At 41.1% G+C, this 19625-nt stretch overlaps 4 protein-coding genes, 1 long non-coding RNA gene and 1 other non-coding gene across 6 annotated transcripts; 4 read left to right on the top strand and 2 right to left on the bottom strand.

Moving 5' to 3' along the window:
* The first annotated feature begins 2927 nt into the window (after positions 1 to 2927).
* LOC127011586 (uncharacterized) lies at positions 2928 to 3460 on the top strand. Its single transcript, XR_007764682.1, has 2 exons — positions 2928 to 3073; positions 3132 to 3460. It is a non-coding gene; the product is annotated as an uncharacterized LOC127011586 (long non-coding RNA).
* A 620-nt stretch (positions 3461 to 4080) lies between these two features.
* Positions 4081 to 4592, top strand: LOC108027108 (male-specific sperm protein Mst84Dd). The gene is made up of 2 exons (XM_017098326.2): positions 4081 to 4200; positions 4256 to 4592. Exon 2 carries the CDS (start codon positions 4270 to 4272, stop codon positions 4477 to 4479), a length of 210 nt encoding a protein of 69 aa, XP_016953815.1. The 5' UTR covers positions 4081 to 4200; positions 4256 to 4269; the 3' UTR covers positions 4480 to 4592.
* A 1208-nt stretch (positions 4593 to 5800) lies between these two features.
* On the top strand, positions 5801 to 6605 carry LOC108027105 (uncharacterized). The gene has a single exon (XM_017098323.3). The coding sequence runs from the start codon at positions 5913 to 5915 to the stop codon at positions 6546 to 6548; it is 636 nt and encodes a 211-aa protein (XP_016953812.1). The 5' UTR covers positions 5801 to 5912; the 3' UTR covers positions 6549 to 6605.
* Positions 6606 to 13925: 7320 nt separating this feature from the next.
* On the top strand, positions 13926 to 13998 carry Trnaa-agc (transfer RNA alanine (anticodon AGC)). The gene has a single exon. It is a non-coding gene; the product is annotated as a tRNA-Ala (tRNA).
* A 1954-nt stretch (positions 13999 to 15952) lies between these two features.
* LOC108027104 (uncharacterized) lies at positions 15953 to 17059 on the bottom strand. The gene has a single exon (XM_017098322.3). The coding sequence runs from the start codon at positions 16958 to 16960 to the stop codon at positions 16115 to 16117; it is 846 nt and encodes a 281-aa protein (XP_016953811.1). The 5' UTR covers positions 16961 to 17059; the 3' UTR covers positions 15953 to 16114.
* Positions 17060 to 17399: 340 nt separating this feature from the next.
* On the bottom strand, positions 17400 to 18951 carry LOC108027069 (nematocyst expressed protein 3-like). The gene is made up of 2 exons (XM_017098281.3): positions 18732 to 18951; positions 17400 to 18593 (listed from the first exon to the last, which is right to left on the bottom strand). The coding sequence occupies exons 1-2, from the start codon at positions 18838 to 18840 to the stop codon at positions 17848 to 17850; spliced, it is 855 nt and encodes a 284-aa protein (XP_016953770.1). The 5' UTR covers positions 18841 to 18951; the 3' UTR covers positions 17400 to 17847.
* Between the last annotated feature and the right edge of the window lie 674 nt (positions 18952 to 19625).

Here is a 19625-nt window from a genome sequence, read left to right as displayed (position 1 = left end):
GCCACTTTTCACTCACGTTGCAACTGGGTATGGAATACAACTTAGGAATATCGAGAAGAGAAAGGGAAAGATATTAGATCAGTAGGTGAGACCGCTTCTAGTGGTCCTTGTCTCGATCTTACTCTCACATCTGCGACCCTTGCCCTCGAATCTGTTTGGTTCATCGAATCCAGTACATTTGGAAGCGACCACTTTCCTATCATTACAACATTATTTGACTCTACTTTTACCCCTACCTTACCTAAATTCAAAATGGATGAAGCAAACTGGCACAAATACGTTAAAGCCAGTATTTACTTTCACCTTTAACGGCCCATAAGCCACAATCTCAACAAGGAAACTGCCAGCATTACAACTAACCAAGGCTCTAACTCTTCTATCCCGCAATCCACACCTAATATACATTCAAAACGCACGTACCATGGTGGAACACTCATCTTCAAACACTTAAAAAATTAAAAAAAAAAACACTTTATTATTTTTAGACTATACTATAGAAAAGCCAAATAGCTAAACGAATCTCCCTGGAAATATTCACCTCGGAAATCAATCCAAACTCCTAGAAATCCAAAGCATGGAAAAATCTACCGCGTTGAAAACCTCCCACCCCTCACTGGAACTAAAAATTAACTCTCTCAAACCAAAAAGGAAAATCGCCTGCCCTCGATCGGCTGTCCCACCAAATATTAAAAGTCCTTCATCCAGCAGTAAAACTCCGACTACTTGAGCACTTCAACAATATTCCAAATAACTTCATTCCGTAATATTATGAATTATACCAATTCACAAACCGAATACAGACAAAACATCATTAAACTCTTATCGTCCCATATCCCTTATCTCTTCCTTCGCAAAGACGCTGGATAAAATCATTGCACCACTTGTTTCAGATCACTTGATATCCTCTTCCCTTTTAACGAAGAATCACTTATCAGCGGTCTCACTTGATTTCACAAAAGCATTTGACAAAAGTGGTATCCATTCTGTTGTGGACCAACTGCAGTCTGGAAAATAGGTCCTAAGATCATCAATTACTGCGTAAATTTCATGACCACTGGAAAAATCAAATCAGGGTTCACCACTCTCAGTGATTATGTTCCTAGTAGCGTTGAACAAACTAAATTTAGTTATTCTTAAGCGAAGTTTAATTCCGAGGACTATCATATATTTTAAAAGATTAACAATGACACACAAATATTGGCCACTTACTCACCAATATCCACTCGTGGTGTGAATACACTGGCGCTATCTTTTCACTCGACAAGTTTATCGAGCAACAAGTTTAATTGCAACCACTTCACGATTTTAAGCGCTTTTACGGTAATTGCTCGACATCCTCTCTAAAACCGATTAAAACCATCTACCACTCTGCCATCAGGTCAGCACTAGGTGCTTTTCGAACCACCCCCATCCAAAACAACCTCTAGTCTAACTGATGGCAATTGATATCAGAACCGAGTTTTGCGTCTCCAAAACCATGAAACCCATCCTACTCTGCCACAAATCTCCACTAAAATCAATTGTCTCCAAAATATTAAAAAGAAAAAGGCAAAACCCAAAAACATCCGTCGTGCACAGGGCATTGCAATATGCAAAAGAACTTGGTCTACCAATCAAACCACCCATCACAAAAAGGCAATAAACCCACCATGGTCAGATGAATACAAATTGATGGAAACCACTCTGCGTAAACTACCAAAATCAAAACTCCACAACTTGTCTACCAGCAAAGGTTCCTCGAGCTTAAACAAACATCAGACCAGGACATTGATCTAAGCCGATGGATCGAAAATGTCTAATGCGACATCCTTTATATATACAACACTTACTACCGTACTACAGCTCCATTTTCACTGCCGAAATTATTGCTATCTACAATGCAGTCCTTATAGCCCAACATTCACCAATCTCATCCGTCATCTATTCCGACTTCCTGGTGGCGTTAAATGGCACAGTCAGACAAATCCTTTTAAAAACGCAAATAAAATAATTATTGCATGAATCCCGGGTCACTACGGCATTCAAGGCAACGAAGTTTCTGATGAAACCGAAACAAAATCTATTTTCGCCCTAGACATTTTGCGACAACCTGAATATTTCGATATGGTAAAAGACATAAAAAACATTATAAAGAGCTACAAATTTTTCTTCTTAACCAAACAAACACATAACAAATCAAGCAACACTCATTTAAACATTATATACAACTACGGTCGCCTCCAAAACGATCTTTTAATCCCACGTCAAACCTTCTCTAAAATTATACTTCTTTGGTTGACCCACAGACACCTATTTACCCACCCTCTCAATACCCTCTTGCCCCTATGTAACAACGACACCATAACACCCCGACACATCCTAATAGATTGTTCCTATCTTGATCCCATAAGATCTACTCTCTTCGCTTCCACAAACCCCTTACAATCTATATTTGACCCCAACGCATCTAATAGAAAAAAAAAGGTAACATTCCTTAACTCTAGTAATATAAATTATGATATTTAATTAGCTTGTAAGCATTTATAATTAAAAAGAAATGAATAATGAAAAATGTTATCTAGTTTTTAAGCTTAAGGCCACGTAGCTATAGTTAAACTTAAGTTCGCCTGTAAATTTTACATTATACCCGAACATTATATAATAATAATAATTAGTTAATACTTGCACCGCAACTAAGAAGTTGATTTGGGATAAGAGAATGTTGATTCTCTCTTGAACGTTGTCATCGCACTAAATTGACTTGAATTAATTATAACAAAATAATTTCAAAACTAAAAAAGCTCTTTTTATATTTTCCATTTAAATAAAATACATTGTATGTGCTCTTGTGAAAAATATGTTCGTACTTTGTATAAACTTTAACAAGAAGAAGTGTTCAAATACTTTTAAAATAAATCGATCTACCGAATTATATATTAGCAATCCCAAGTAGGTCTTGGAAATCCTTTTTTAGCTGTCAAGCCCATGTACGCATGTAAGTTTTGGGCTTACCTCATTCCCATTTCGACCGTTGTGTAGCTCAGTAAATTTGTTGTTGTGTCTCATATTATTTTTGTTCGGCTAGAAAAACGTGGTAAAAATTGTATTGTTTTAAAAAATAAATTTGCTTTAGTTTTGTTGGTTTTTCGCAGACTTGTACGAATTAACCATGTGCTGTGGACCTTGTGGATCGTGCTGCGGACCCTGCGGATATAGCTGCGCTCCCTGCGGACCCTGCTGTGGACCGTGTGGACCATGTTGTAGACCGTGTGGACCCTGCTGCGGACCTTGTGGACCGTGTTGCGGGCCATTTGGAAGTTGCTGTGGAGGTTGTTGGTGCTGAATGCCCAACATGAGCAGTTGAATCCATTCAAGATGCCAATGCTAATTCTAATTCACGCACACTATGGTTAACCCAACACCTAAATGTCAAAGCCACAAATAAAATATGAAGACTGTGCAACAGTAAAAATATCACAAATTAGGCTTGTCTGTTTTGAAGGTGAAAGTGAGCATGACGATAGAATGCCAAAATTGGTCCACAAATATGGGCACCTGATCAGTGTTCGGCAGCTTTCATTTAGCCAAATATAGAAATATATATTTTTTTGGCATTTGCGATATTTTTATCCGTTAGTCGTAGAGTAAAAGGGTATACTAGATTCGTCGGAAAGTATGTAACAGGTTGAAGGAAGCGTTTCCCACCCCATAATGTATATATATTCTTGATCAGGATCACTAGCCGAGTATCTTCGGTCAGGTGGCGCCTTAAATATCGCTTTGCTAGCTATATATCTCCGTTTCCCAGTTGCTTTCTTAAGCAGAGTAACGGGAGAGTCGAAGCACTCGACTATAGCGTTCTTCCTTGTTTTTTTTAAAAAAGATTAATAAAATCCCAATTAAAACGCGGCTTGCCGTATTTTGTTAAGGGTATTGGCGAACGCTCGTGGCCCACGATTATTACGAAAACGGTTCATCAAACTCGGGAATAAAACCATACATATTAATAAAATCTTATTAAAAAATCTTAGCTTAGAAAAGCCAACTTTAAATTCTTTAGTAATTTGTCGATATAATGTTATTTAAACATCTAGAAGGCTGTGCACCTAGATTCTACTGTCCTGCTACCGTTTCTTAGTTTCTTATCAGTTTTCACTTTCCTCTCAGCCCAAACACATCTAAATTTTAACTCTAGCCCAAAGTTTATAAATAAAAAACTTTGTAAATAACTTTATTTGAATTCAAGTTACTTGAATAACTAAATTTCCTTTTGTAGACTTGCCATAAATTATGGGTTGTACACCGGGTGGACCTTGTTGCGGACCTTGCGGCGCTTGTGGACCCTGCCGCGGACCTTGTGGCCCTTGCGGACCCTGCTGTGGACCTTGCGGGCCGTGTTGCGGACCATGTGGACCGCGCTGCGGACCTTGTGGACCCTGCGGTCCTTGCTGTGGACCTATGGAAAAACGAAACGGCCTTCAGCGGTGCTGTCCTTTTTAGCTGTGTTTCCGGGATGTACGTAGCAATTTGGGCTAGGGCTTAGATTTAAAAACACCTTTGTAAGAAATAAAATGGAAAGCTAACTATAAAACGGATTGCTTGAAACATCTTAAGGAGTGAAAATTTTTAATTCTTAATATGTATAGTAAATGTGTTCCGCAGGGAAACCTTATTTAAGTGGCAAACAAATGAATCGTGCGTACGCTTGTTTCAATATTACCATTAACCTTCCTCGCTCCAACGCCGGTCGAGCGACAAGTGCGAAATTAACTCTGAACATGGGATTGAACAAAGATTAGCATGCTCCTAAAGACAACGGACCAGGTATGTGCATACACACATTGCTTTTCCACCGGGATAAGGTGAGCAGGTAATTTATACCAGCATGCTCAGGTAATTGAGGCAACGCAGCTGCAAAGTAAAAGTAGTCCTAGCCCCTAAGCATTTAAATTAGCTGACTGGGGGATTTTAATCAGTGCCAAGTGCCTTGAAATAAATGGTGCCAAAAGGGGCGTGGCCGGGGCCAATTAAAGTGATTTTGCCAGCAATGTTACCCATACGCCCCATACGGCTGGGCCAAGTCAATTATTAATGGTTGCTCGGCTCCAGTGCAGACTGCTGACATCCCAATTCATGCTGGAAATCAGCAAGCAAATTGTTTATTGTATGCAAGCAATAGAGTGCCAGCGGAATATCTGGGGAGCTGATTTTCATCATTTATTTTGCCAGTAGTCTCTTCCACTTTCCACGCTGAATTATGAAGGCAGCCGCTCCGAGTGTGTGAGTGCAGTGGCCCACCCGATGACGCAGTTCGGGGAATTCTTGGATACGGGAGGGCGCTCGAGAAGGGCCTTCTGCCATACGGCTGGCAAGCAAATGGATTGCTCGTCCTGCAATTTGAGCAGCAGACGAGCAGGAGCAGCCTGCCGGAAGAGCTATCAAAACGCTAAATCAGTGCTAGTATTTCAATATGAAGTAATATTAGAACACACATATGCCGCAGCCGTTAATTGCAGTCCCCGGGGAATCCAGGCTCAATCACCGCAGAAATGTTGAAATCAAAGTCGGCACCCTTACAGATTACTGTTGTTTTATTTCTGAAATCAAGATCAAGGGTAAAAATATATGAACTGCTAATTATGTTACAAATAAGTATTTCATAAGAAGCAGAAACATTATTTATTAACATTATTTAGAGTCCTTAACTCTTTTTTGTCAAATTTAATTATGTTAAAAAAAGGGCGAAACATTTTCAACAACACCGTAATGATTTGTTTTTTAAGCTGGTGCAGGTTACTCAATCGTTTTTAAGTTTCGTGAGTCTATTGTCAGATCCCAGTTGGCCTTTGGTGGGAAGTCGCTTCGCCACCATCCAAAATTATTGGTTTTCGAAAGCATTGTAAGGCCCACTAACCGGGCCTAGACTACCAGACATGTCCGCGACCACCAGCGAAAGAAACAGGAATAGCGTTGCAAGGATTTGGAGCAGGCAAAGGCCTTCCCGCGTGGCTGAAAGTGCGCTGATTGGCGATGGTCACCACGTGCATCGACACCGCCACGACCGCCCACATCCGCCGCTCAACCAGCGGATGTCAACAGCAGCGGATCAACGGCCTCCAGCTCCGACATCCCGCCGGATCAACCTTCGCAAGATGAGCCTGCAACGGAGCCTGGCCTTCTACAACCGGTTAAGAAGCCCCTTAAGAGGTCTTGCCTCCGGATTTGGTTACCTCTTTGAGTCGAATTTCAGCATGAGCCGACATCTGAGACCGAATTTTCATCTGACGATGCCTGGAAGCTGGTTTGGGTTCCCCAACGATGGATTTGAGCTGGCCGAAGATCTCCAGGATAGCAGGATCTTCTCGGGTCGACACCACTGGGACCGGGCTCAACTACATTTCCAGCAGTATCTGGGGCTACGCCATCGTCATCAGCACTGTCCTCGGTCATTCTCTTTGAAACTGGATCCAAGCACCATAAACCTAAAGATTATTAACGAAATGTTTTACGGATTAGGTCTGACGGAGGTCTTGAGGCTGGCCTTCAACGAGGTGCTTCATTTGCACTAGCAATTTGTTGTCTTGGGTGCATCCACGATCGATAATAAAATCTATGGCCAATCGAAACTCTCCAACTTAGACGGGGAACTCCATCGTTATCGCGAGATTCATGCATGTGTAGTTGCCCCATCAGTTGTTCCACTGGGAAACCCTCTTTGGAAAATCTCTCTTTGCCGCAGGTCACTTTCCTTGTCCAAGATCTTCTTCCACGCATTTCGGCGCTGTTGTGCATTTATGGAAATCGTATGCCGCTGTGGATGCACCAGTACAAAGGGTCTGTATCCAGTGCGGTGGGGAACCTAAGGGCCGGAGACAAACGAATTTTAAATACACTTCGCTGACCTTTTAATTCCGAAAGTGTTTGATATTTACTAAGTATAGAATATGCATAGCATATGCTTTTATTGTGAAAATGCTGAATCACCAACAACAGACCGATTTTAAAAAAAGGTTTCTTCATTAAGCTTTTTAGAGGTTGTTCTGCAAAGTATAAGATACTAAATACCTTACTAGATCTAATAACTAAATATAAAATAACGAATCAAAGAAATGATTTTAACTTGAATATTTCTGTAGAATATCCGAGGTAAAATGTAATAAATAAAATTTTGAACAAATTTTAAAAAAGAGAGTTCAAAGTTCGCAGCTGACCGGCTGGCACCCCATATGCCGCAACTTTTACACAACGCTCCCGAATACCAAGCGATGAACACCGCGCCCATCACGCGTGTATGTGGGTCCCACACACACAACACGCACCCCCTGCACACCCGCACACACAGGAGCCGCCACACTCTCGCACCCACAAACACATGCACAGAAGACGCGCTGCGTTCATTTTGCGCCTTATCTGCGGTCGCAAGTGTTGCGCCATCGCAGCCCGAGTGCCTGAAATTATGCTAATTTCTGGGTTTTTATGCAGCCAACATGGAGCAGCAGCGGGAATCTGCATCCTCATGGCCGAATCTCCTCCAGCTCCTCCAGCTGCTGCGAGTTGGCTGTTGGTTGTCGGTCGCCGGTTGTTGCTTGTTGGCTCTTGCTGCTCCGGCTGTGCATTTTGCGGTGAAAGCACTGGCGAAAAGCAGGGGGACTCTGAAAATTAATCAGTCAATTAAATTAATAAACTATTAAACTGAGATCAAGGGGACCAATCTAAGAAGACCAGTGTAGGCAAATATAATATTTAAATATATCGCATAAATTAGGAATATGAAAACATCAGTAGTAAGCTATATCGATGGTATTGGCTATCGATAATACTGACAGTCGATATTACCGATTGCATCTAAATGTATAAAAATAAATAAACACTTTACAAAACCAGAAGAAAACCAAAAATTAAGTGAATTGAAAATGAATTGTTCAAAACTGATGTCACAGAAAAATATATATCCAAACTGAAAGGCAGCTTAATGCTAAACTTTTTGGTTTAAATAATTTTCAAATTTGAAAACAATTTCAATTGCAGATTCTCTTTCCAAAGTGCGACGAAGGAACGAAGAATTTTACGGCGTAGGGGGTTGGCCTGCTGATAGCGCAACATTAATAACACCCCCATGGCTGGCTTTCTCTTACTTGATGATTGAAAATCCCGAAAACTGCGCCCGCGCCCCAAAGTATACAGCACTCATTTACTTATCAGGCGAGGGAGTTGGCTCCTGCAGAGTCGCCACTTTGCCCCGTATTTGTGGCACATTTGGGAGCTAAGCAGACAAAAAGTGTCCGGAAAAGGAGTCAAGCAGCTGCTGCCCGTCGCCATCGCCATTGCTATTGCCATTGGTCTTGTTGTGGCCAGTGTTAACATAAAACTTGTGCAGCGATAAACTCTTGGCCCGCCCAGGACATTGTCCAGCCGAACATTTGTTAGCCCAGCCTCTCAGCTCTGGGGCAGCTTTTGGGCCATTTCTGAACCCGACTAGGGCAGATCCTGCTGCATATTCAACGCCTTTTCCATTTCTCTTCGCTCGCCCAGCATTTGAAAATTCCAAATTTCTTTCCCAGGCTCTCCAGTGGCTACTTACACCCTCGACGAGCGCTGCCCTATTTCGCAATTGCTGAGTTTTTCACAGGGTAGGCCTTAGTTAAAGGATATGTCAAGATCTGAATTTCAACTTTCAGATAAGTAAGTATTAAGCTCTTACAATACGCCACTTTTGAAAAATACCTATGTTTCTCAACTTTTTTCTAAATACTTTACTTTTCTTAACATTTTACATTTGCAAACATTATTGGTTAAAAAATAAGAAAAAATTTGAATACCTACAAATTAATATATTTTCTGTTGCTCTTCGAATTTTTAAATAAAATTTTGATAAAAACCATGAAGGTAGGTAAGTACAAGAGAAAGCAGCATGTTTTATTCACTACATCAAGGTATCAAGGTATCTGGATGTCGTAGCAGTATATCTTTTTCCCTTCCTGGTCGAGGTAGTTTGATACAGGAGTGTTTGGGAGTGCAGTTGTTGTTCCTAGACAAGTGTTTGGTGTTCAATCTCCCAGTTCAAGCCTACGAACATGCTAGCATGCTGAATGGGCCAATACATACGACTTGGTACATTCACTCCCTGAGCGAAAAATTGTACTGCCACTGAATAAAAATAATGTCGGACGAAAAAATAACATTTCAACAGCCTTATCAGCGACCACCCGGGTGATGAGTTAATGAATTCCAGCCGTAATTACCGGGCCAAGGGGAGTGATTACCCCAAAGAGGACCGACTCAGCCGAAATGTTATGACCGCCGACCAAGGGATCCTTTTAATTATTGTTCATAACTGGCGGATGCAACTTTATCTTGTTTATTTCATGCATATTTTTTCGCTTTTCCTCGGCCATTTAAATATTTCAGCTGCGGTAAAGTTTCGATTGTGTTTGCAGTTTTTCCGTTGAATATTTACCCAATTGATATTGCCTCGGCAATTGGTCTTTGTTTTCCATTTTTGAGTTGTATGGTTGTATATTTAATTGAATGATTTCTTTTTGGCCTTTATCCCCAATTTACTCAAGTGTGAAGAAATTTTTCTTCGTATTTCTTGGGTTAGAAAATAAAATGAAAAGAACACAAGAAACAGTTTTAGCACTGAGATCGATGTGACCTTGAGCAGATTTTTGAAACACAAATAATGGTTAGTAATAGAAGTAACTTTTCACAAGCAAAAGAGTACTTTAAAAATAGTTTGAGGTAAAAACGCTGTTGAATGCTGCTGATTTTTGGCACTTTTCAAGTACTGTATGTTTCAGATCCTCCGTCTTTAAGCCCAAATTAGAAGCGCACAAATTTATATTTATATTCTGGGCCCAGATGCTATGCCTAAAGTTGATAACCTTTGCGGGAGTCGTCCTCCACCCTCGTTTCAATGCTTCAACGTCTGTGTCTGCTTCGCTTGTCATGCATTTTACGCATGAGAAAGTATTTTCAGTTAACAAGTGCGAGGGTAGAGCCGGCTCCGCAAAAAGTATCCCCAATGCAGAAGTGCACAAGGAAAGCCCCATAAAAATAAATCGAATTGGGGCGACGGGAGCGGGTCTGTCGTCGGGATAACAAACGATGCTCCATGCCAACGCGGTGGGCGGGCGGTGGAAAACGCAAGTTGGGTTTGTTTATGGCGCGATACGAATGACACGTGACTGGGAGACACCAGACAAGCACCGGCAGCACCAGACGCTCGCAAAAATTATGAAATTTAGCGCAAGCCGCAGAGCTGGAGTTGCAGAAAAAATACATTGTACATGGGTCTCACTATGTGACAGCTTCGCCATATCGCACCTGCCGCACACACACTCTCGCAAAGGGAAAGGCAGGGCAAAAACTGACGGCCAATGCGCTTAGCACTTTCATTTCGTTTGCTGCAAATTGCTTAACCACAATGCATATGTATGCAAAGCGCTGACGCGTACCATGCACTGAGAGAAATTGCTACTTGTTGTAGGGAGTCCAAGGAATGTATACAAAAATGTTCAGTATTTCAGTAGCATTTGTTCAAGAGATGAGACGTTTTGTAAAGATAAAAAAATACATTTTTCAGAATTACTAGCCGAGTAGGTTCAGCCATGTCAGTCCGTCCGTCCGTATAAAAGCTGACATCTCGGAAACTATAAGAGGTAAAGAAGTTAGACTTGGCATGTAGGTCCCTGAGCTTCCTGTGCAGCGCAAGTTTGTTTCAGCATCTGTCTGCCAAATTACCATATATTGGAAGACCATGTAGGTGGCGCTTAACAATATCGCTTATTTGCTAATGTATCTCCAATTCCGTTTTGCTCCCTCGACTATATCGTTTTTTTGGTAATCCTTAATTTAAAAAAATATTGATAGAATCAATCCAAACGGTACTCCTATTTCTCTCTGTGCACAGGTGGATGATGGTATTAGCAGTGTGGTTTTTTCCTAAGGCAACTGTTGCAAGGTGTCGCCAGCAGCTGCTCGGCTCAATCTAGCTGCTAACGGTTTAACGCTTTGCTGCCTTTTTCCCAAGGTTTTCCAGGCCATACACACAAGGGTGTAAGCTTGTGGCACTCTTTTGCACTTGCTAGGGGGACAGACGGGCGAGAATCATCTGCAATAGAATAACAAAGATATTTTTTGGTCTCTTTGAAAAATTCAAAGTAATTAGTTAAAGCTTCGGTGTAAAGTGCTTTCGATCTTCAAAGCTGTCGATTCCATTCCGCACTGCCATCTTATTATTCATTTTGATTTACTTTCCCTTCGGCAGGGTCCTATTTAAAACGCTTGATTTAATTTATTTCCCCTTCTTTCTCCCACAAAGAAGGCAAAATTTCCTAGGCAATCCCCGACGTAAGCTCACATGGACCTGCGTATTAAGTATACGCATTAGTGTAGGTGTCTGTAGGCTGATTATGACAGTGTTTGCATTTCCCACCCGAACCTTTTGTGCTGAAAATGTGTAAATAGGAATAAAAACCTAGTCGTTTTTGCGATTTTTTGTAGAGGGAGGAGCAGCTTAAAGCTGAACAATTTGATTCGTAAGTCCCATTCCCATCTGAAGCACAGCACTCATACAAAAATCTGTTAAATAAATTACCAATCAATTTGAAGCCTGCGCTCTCTCGTTTTCCACATGTGGTGTTTTAATAGCTGGTTGGATCCCACATTAAACGCTATTTGCTTTTCTGTGGAAGCCCAATAAGCACAGCACAAGTTGCCTGCAATCAATTACAAAAGTTGTTAGTAAGTTTAGTTTCTTTAAACTTTGTGTTGGCTGACTTCTACGCCACTTAAGGACACTCTTGACAAATCGCTGTAATCGTTCTTGATTATTATTTGGTCAGCTGGTCAGCCAACTGCCATAAATATTGTTCGCCTCAGATTTTCAGGTTTATGATTACGAGCAGGGACGATTTTTCAATTTTGTAGAGAATATTGCTCAGAATATTGGAGCTGTTTCCTCAACAAACGCTTGTGTTTGCTGACATGAAGGCATCCTAACCATAGAGTTGATCTTACATGGAATGCGCGCTTCTTAATTACCTATAAGGTGGCCTAAGGGCGATAGTTGGATGGGCTGGTCCTCTGCCAGGAAAATGGAACCAACCTGTCAAATGCAGCGAGAGTTGAGCTTCCCCCTACCACACGCAGACATTTGAGCCACGCAGCCCAATTTCACGACCACAAAGCCACTCGCACTTCCGGTTTTTTGTTTCCATGGGCCACAAAGTCAAACGCCGCATATTGAACAACATTTGTGTGTCAGTCGTGGCAAATCAAAACCTATGGGTTGATTTTCTCCTACTTGGCTAAATGTACACCTCCCAGCGATTTTCCATTCAAATGTGACAAACACGAGGAACGAATGTCAAATGCCAAACACCATTCTATATCCTGAAATATTAAGATGACCATGATCTGTCGACGGAACAAGTGTCAATTTGATTAATTGAACTGGGTGCTGAGAAGTTCCCGCTGTTTTAGCCAAGATGCTGTCCCCGATCCTGCGAAAATATTCCTGACAAGAGGGAGCACATATATCTTCTCAGAAGCGGTGGCGGTGACGGTGGCCTTGGCGAAAAATTCAATAAAAATGTTGCATAATTTTTCCCATCTCTTTGGGGCACCCTTTTGGGATTGGCTAAAACGGAAATGAATTTTTCCGCTTGACCCAATTCGCTCACGTATACACATGTATTTGTTCTGTTGTTAGTGTTTATCTAAGCTTTAAGTTCGCCCGTTTTGTGGTTGTTTTGTGCCTCAATCGAACCGGCTCTCCAAAGTGAAGAGATAATTTATGCCAAAAAAACTGAAAGTGTTGAGTGGTTGATGAGTGGTGAAGTGCCCCAAGTAGAGAAGCAAATAGCGCCAGAGGTGAGGTCAAAGGATGAAAGCGATGGTTTAGGCATTGAAAACCCACGGTTTCATCGTTGGCTAAGTTTTATAAAACAGCATTTAAGAGCTCTCTACTTGTACCATTCTTAAATTATACGTTATGCAGCAGCAGCCACTCGGCTAGCTGGTTCCCCGACTGATATATTGTCATTCATATGTTGTGTCAGCAATTTGTTAGCTTTATGGCTCGAGCCACGCCCCCAGTTGGCGTCCCCAAAAAGCCAGAACGGCTGATCGGGAAAAAGTGAAAGGAAAGGAAAAGGGAAAACACAAAACTTGCATACATAAATTGTATTTATGCACTCCGCACTCTGCGTTCTGTCATTTCCTGATTTCATCGTTTTTATGTGTCGCAAAGAGCGCAAGAAAACTAAAATCAATACATTGCATATACTTTATCGTAAAAAGTGAGTTTGCTGAACAGCAAAATGCAGGACCTGCAGGAAATCGAGAGCCTTTCAGTCACTTCCTCTGGATTTAAAGATGTTAATTGGGTGTTTTACCATTACTGATTTGATTTCTTGTGAATGTTAATCTGATGCACATACTATCCATCTAGTTATACATACATATATGGAATTATCAGCCCGCCTGTTGAAAACATTTACATTCCGAATATGAATAATGACAAGAAAGCCAATTGGGTGCACTTCAATCAAAATTAATTTATAATTTTTATTTTTAGTTATTTCATTTTTGAAGCTAAGCCCTAAAGTACTTTAATACTTTTACCTCAAAAAATTAAATATTTTTTGAAGCAATAAACAGGTAAAAAATTGAATTTAATTTAAGCCAGTTTTCTATGCTTTTGTTCTCAGCGCCAAAAACTGGTCTAACTTCGACTGCATAATAGGGTCGTAGTCACAATTTTACCCAGGTCCCACGACGAAGTTTTATTGACTTCTTTTAACGTGATATGTTGACCAAGCGGAAAGCTAATGATCGTTGTCGTGAATAACAAGTGTCGAATCTATTTATAGAGCCCTTGCATTGGCTCATCAATTCGGCCCGCGAATATTTGTAGCCCCGAAAATCGGGTACCGTTATATGGGGATGTAGCTCAGATGGTAGAGCGCTCGCTTAGCATGTGAGAGGTACGGGGATCGATGCCCCGCATCTCCAAGGACAACTATTTTTTTAATATTTTTTTTTTTTAATTACAAATTTATTTAGCGTCATTAGATAAATAAATATTGACAAAACAAACTTATTTAAGTTATTTTTTGTATCTTAGTCTCAGGATTCTAAGAGCCATCTGCTGAAATACATATGAGCTAAGCTAGAATATCTAGAATTTTCATGCTTAATCCCAACTTTCCAGCTTTTGGTTTCCGACATCTCATGAAAGCCGCAACGTCCATGCGGACAATTTAAAAACTTGACCTAAATGACTAGGTAAGGAGTTAAAATCTATAGCTCTGATAGGCTCCGATATCAAAGCATGGACATTTGTAATCCTGAATTCAGACCTCGAAAATTCTAAGAAATACCAGTAGGCAAAAAAACTGCTTGAAGGGCAAATGGTCATGAAGCGCTATATAATAAGTGCCGATATTGAGAATACAGAAAAGAGATGTAAAAGACTTAGACATTTCTGAAGATATGTCTCTATTTAATGAAATGGCTACAGTAATGTAACAAGACTTAAACACTATGATTTTAAAGGTCATTGGCAACCTATGTAATAATGGAATGTTACCTATCTATATATTTTTTACCACTTTTAGAAGAAATATCATTTTGAAATTACGATTTTTTTAAATGAGTCTATTACGCCAGCCTGCGGATAGTATAGTGTATCTTTAAAATCATTTACATAAATATAAACAGATATGGACTTTGGTAGAACAGTAGCATTTAGCATTAGGCGACCGGCGGGAGTTGCCTGCCTGGTTGACCTGAAAAAAGGGAGCGTCCAAACCGCAAGTTGAAGTAATTTCTACTTAGCCGCAACTAACTACGGCAGCATGGAAGTGTTTGAAAAAACGGAGAGGAAACTTTGGAACGCCTCAGAAATTAAAATAAAGTGCCAAGAAAGTGAAAAGCGAGTGGCCCATGCCCTGGGAGCAGCATCTTGAAGTTGGCCAAAGCCAAAGCCCGGCCATCAGCGCCAACTTCCGTTTGGGCCAACACCGCACCGCAGCAACCACTTCTTGTTTCCATTACTTTTTCCATTCTCAGTCTTGCCCTTGCTCTTACACAACAAAAAGTGCATTTATTTTGAAGATTATGTTTAGCATTTTACAATTTACTTTAATTTTAATTATTTTTCAAATAGTTATTCAAACAACATATGTAAGTATTTATTATATTCTTGTATAAAATCTGTGTACGCCACAGGCAAGCATTTTTAAGGAATCTTCAACCTATTTTCAGAGATTAAGATCTTCTAACAAACAGGTGCACAGTAGGAAAAACGTACCACAAGGATGTGGCTTGATGAAACTATCAAGTTCATTTTATATAATTTAACGGCAAATGAAAGTATATGGTGTTTGAAAATAAATGGCTTAGTTTTACAGGTTTAATCATATTTTAAAAATATGTTAAAGCTCTAGCTGCTTTTCTCAGTGTACCCTGAGCCTGCGGTCGGCGTGGAAAACTGTTGCCCGTGCGTAGGCGTTGTGTCCACGTCTCTTTTAATAATTTGTAACTCATTTTGCACTCGGGAAACAAAATAACGACAACAACTGCAGCGGCAGCGGTAGTGGCAAACGTTTCACCTTTTGAGCTTTTGGCTTTGGCCATGGGCAGAACACAAAGTGAAAAGTAAAAAGTTCTATGCCAAAAAGTCGCCGAAAAAGGAAACTTTTCTTGGTTTTGAGTAAGGACATTACATTTGGGTTAACAGGCAAATTACGTAATTGAAGTGACCTAAGAAAGAGACGCTCAAGTGTGTGAAACTGCCAAGACCGCGAACGGGCTAACTCAATTCTTGTACTTAAGCCGCATTTTTCAAAGCTCTATTTGGACTGACAAAGTGCCTATAAAAATGTCAAAAATACAAATCACTTCAAGCTCAATACTCACTCCTATCAAAAAGCATTAAAAACCAAACGTTTCTTTGTATAACTTTTTATTTTTTTTTTATTTTCAATGCGTTGGATTGAGTTACATTACTTGAATTATTTGAAATTTATGAGGCACAACCAAATATAACACTTTAACTTATAACACACAAATAAATTATAAACAAACACTATAACGACGAGAAAAAGCCGCTGGAAAAGAGTTCCCTTTACACATATTCACAAAAGCGTAGCACAGGGATATCGTTGAGAAACTGCAGACGTGGCCAAATACTTAGGACATTCTCTTCATAACCAGGCGGCAGAAGATTCCTCTCGAGGTTCAAGGCGACCAGGGGGAGGTATTGGAAAACCCGCAATACCTCAAGGTTTGTGATGTCGTTGTTTTTCAGAGAGACGCTGTGCAGCCAAGGGAACCGCCTCTCCAATTCCCTGAAGCTCCAAAGGTGGGTCAGGTGATTCCGGTCCAAGATCAGGCGCTCCAGCCCGGGCAAACACCTCTCCATAATACCAACCACCGAGTTCATACAGTGCGACTCCGCCAGGGCGCAGAACTCCCCGCGCCAGGCCTCGTCCATGTGGAATAGTGTGAGATCCAGGCTGCGCCGCTCGGGATCATACCTTTCGAGAATCACCCGTTTCAGCCGCAACTTGAAAGCGGAGGTAACCCTGACCCAGGGCATCCGGTCACTGACCTTCAGCCACACGCGATTATCCAGCCGTCCCCGGCGGAACAAGGCACTCGCTACGTTGTAGCTGTCCACGTAGAACGTGAACTGGGCGCCGGAGTCCTCGGCCTCATCGTATTCCCCGCCAGAGTGCTTATAGCGAGGATCTAGTTTCAACGGGCTCAAAATCCTGCGAAGACGTCGCAGCACCCTGTTGACGGACTCCCGACGATCGCTGCTGAATATGAGCACACGATACCACCCGTAAACGCTCACGGGGAGGTTGGCAACGGGCCTGGACTCGAACTGCGGGGCGTGACTCTCTGATCTCGGGGTGGAGTGGCACAAAGGACCGTCAGTGGAGTTTTGACGAGGTGTTGAAAACATTTTTTGCTCACTTCAGAGAAACCAAACAACGTGCTTATTGACTGACGAATTGAAAATTATTTAAAATTTTATTTAGTCATCCAACGAAATGGTAACTATGTCTTCCTTTAAAAAAAAACTGGAAACTAAAGCGCGCCTTCTATACAATCAAAATAAATAATAAAATAAATGCTGCCACACGGCTGAAAAAATTTTGGAATCGTAAAAAAGCTTGTTACTGATATATGGCGGCAATGTCAAATGTAAGAAGTATGTAAGATTCATGTATAAGCATGGACTACCCATGTAGAATTGGAAAGTTCTGCCACCAAGCGCAAGGGGTCGCATGAGGTAGATTTTTTTTTTTGCTGTAAGGAAATCGATAGCACAACCGATTTTATCACTGGGTACGAAAAATTTGAATTACCATTGAAATATATTGTTATAAAATGCAAAAAGATAATGTAACACAAGATAATGTTGTATTTTTTTAGTTGGTGGTTTCCATTTCTGTAACAATCTTAATAACTTTACCTATTTTACAATAACTTTATATATATTTCATAATATATATTTGGTTCTTTTCTTCACCTAGGACATGCACAAATGGTGCTTCACCTATAGGTACTATATAGGTACGTTTTAGGTATACGTTTTTTTGTTAGCAACAGACTGAAATGTGTTCTAAATATTTATGTGTTTTTCCAAATTCTAATTTTGTTGTTAGTAGATAAAGTTTTAATTTAATATTTCAATTGAACCATTTATCATTTTGCAAACATTTTGAAAGAAATTCTAATTTTTGGTTTCTTTTCGGTTATATTTAACGACTCTAAAGAAGACAGACAACGGATTATTAAATTAAACATTTGAATTTAAAAAACTAAAATATGCAATTACTTTTTGATTTAAATTATAAAAGCCTTAATGCTGTAAAAGATCACTAACAACGTCAGCACTCCCTGCGGAATGTTGAGAGTCGGAGCTGATGATCGCTTTTTGGGATAGTATACGGTTTTCTTGGACAGTAGGATGACTTGGGGCTGTCCAGCATTCCGCTGAACAGCGGGGGCAGCGGGGGCGGGAGCTGGAATAGCCACTGGAACCGCAGCAGGGTGGACGACTACAGGAGGAGCAGGAGCAACCGCAGCTGGAACGCTAGCTGGAGCGGCAGCTGGAGCAACTGCGGCAGGGGCAACTGCGGCAGGAGCAACTGCGACAGTGGCCACAGGGGCAGCGGCAGGAGGTGGAGGTCCTGCCACATGAGCAGGGAACACTGGCAAGGGCTGCGGCATCACAGGAACGTGGGCAGGACTTGGAGCAATCGCAGGAGCCGGCAGGTTGGCCTGCTGCAGCGTCGGGCAAATCAAATGCTGCGTTTCCGTATAGGACTTCGGGTTGTTGGGATTGGGCTCGCGGACGGTTTGCTTGTAGCATCCGTTGGCATCGGGGGTGCCGGTCTCGATGACGGTCATCTTCTTGGACTCTGGATGGGCTGGTTGCGCCGCAGCAATGGGCGCAGGGACACCGGCCGGATAGTGGTGGTGGACGACCGCCACCGGAGGAGCGGGAGCGGCTGCTGGAGCCTGATGGGCCCTCGCCGCAAGGGTGCCTATAGCTCCTCCAGCTAGAACTCCACCCATAAGACCCAAGCCTATAGAATTACAGAGAAAATAGTAAGAAATGAACAATCGAAATTTAAAGCACTATATAAAAAAAGTAAATTCTGAATGGCAATACATAGATGGAATTGAAAATGGGCTAAAAAGGGCTTTCATATTTAACCACTTACCGAAGGCGCGTTTACGACCACGTTTTGGATGTGCTTGGCTAAATGGCATTAAACTCAAGCTGAGCAATGCCACCAGAAGAAAAATTTTAACCAGATTGCGATTCGACATGGTTAGATAACGGAAAACTTGATTCGTAAGATATAAGTATTTGGATAAATCGGCGATCAGACGTAGACTGATCGCAGTCTTGTCTCGCTTGACTCACTTGATCGTTGGCGAAGAATGTTGTTTCAACTTCGCAAATATTTACACAGTTGCTTTGGGAAAGTTAACGAAATTTGCCGTACGGCATGTGTTTATGACTCGCTTTAATTTAAATTTATGCGGCACATGAAACGCTCATTAACACGCTTGGCGTCTAAGGTGTTTGTACTTTTAAAAACACTAAGATATGGTATAAGAGTGGTTACCAGAAGCAAAGTTAGGGTTATTGTTCAAGACATTTAGAAAAAATATACAAATATTACTTACTCTCTAATTAAAAAATTGTATATTTATTAAGTATTTGAATTGCACACAAAATGTAATGTTAAATTTAGTACTAAGTCAAAAAAGAAAACATCTTAACGAGGTAAGGGGTCGTGGCGTTCAGGCACCATCAACATACAAAAGCGTGTGTCCGTTTTGACGCAGACTGTTCTCTTAATTTTGCAGCTTTCAGGAGGAAACCTTTCCAAAAGTCGTATTTCTATGGCAGGTATATACAAACAAGTCGGAACGAGCCGGATCGAACAACTATATCGTACAACTTACATGAGAAAATTCAAAAAACCACTTTTAAAAATTATATTGTTGGTGTTTTTTATACCCTTGCAGAGGGTATAATGATTTCAGTCAGAAGTTTGCAACGCAGTGAAGGAAACGTTCCCGACCCCATAAAGTATATATATTCT

Source organism: Drosophila biarmipes, chromosome 3R (assembly GCF_025231255.1).
Source record: "Drosophila biarmipes strain raj3 chromosome 3R, RU_DBia_V1.1, whole genome shotgun sequence".
Classification (NCBI taxonomy): Eukaryota; Metazoa; Arthropoda; class Insecta; order Diptera; family Drosophilidae; genus Drosophila; species Drosophila biarmipes.
This window is presented reverse-complemented; position numbering and strand designations above follow the sequence as displayed.

Bases quoted from the DNA above. Each gene is read 5' to 3' on its own strand.
- LOC108027108 (XM_017098326.2), top strand. From the start codon at position 4,270: ATGGGTTGTACACCGGGTGGACCTTGTTGCGGACCTTGCGGCGCTTGT.
- LOC108027069 (XM_017098281.3), bottom strand. From the start codon at position 18,840: ATGTCGAATCGCAATCTGGTTAAAATTTTTCTTCTGGTGGCATTGCTC. The intron at 18,594-18,731 runs GTAAGTGGTTAA...GTAATTCTATAG, and splicing joins TGGTCGTAAACGCGCCTTCG to GCTTGGGTCTTATGGGTGGA.
- LOC108027104 (XM_017098322.3), bottom strand. From the start codon at position 16,960: ATGTTTTCAACACCTCGTCAAAACTCCACTGACGGTCCTTTGTGCCAC.
- LOC108027105 (XM_017098323.3), top strand. From the start codon at position 5,913: ATGTCCGCGACCACCAGCGAAAGAAACAGGAATAGCGTTGCAAGGATT.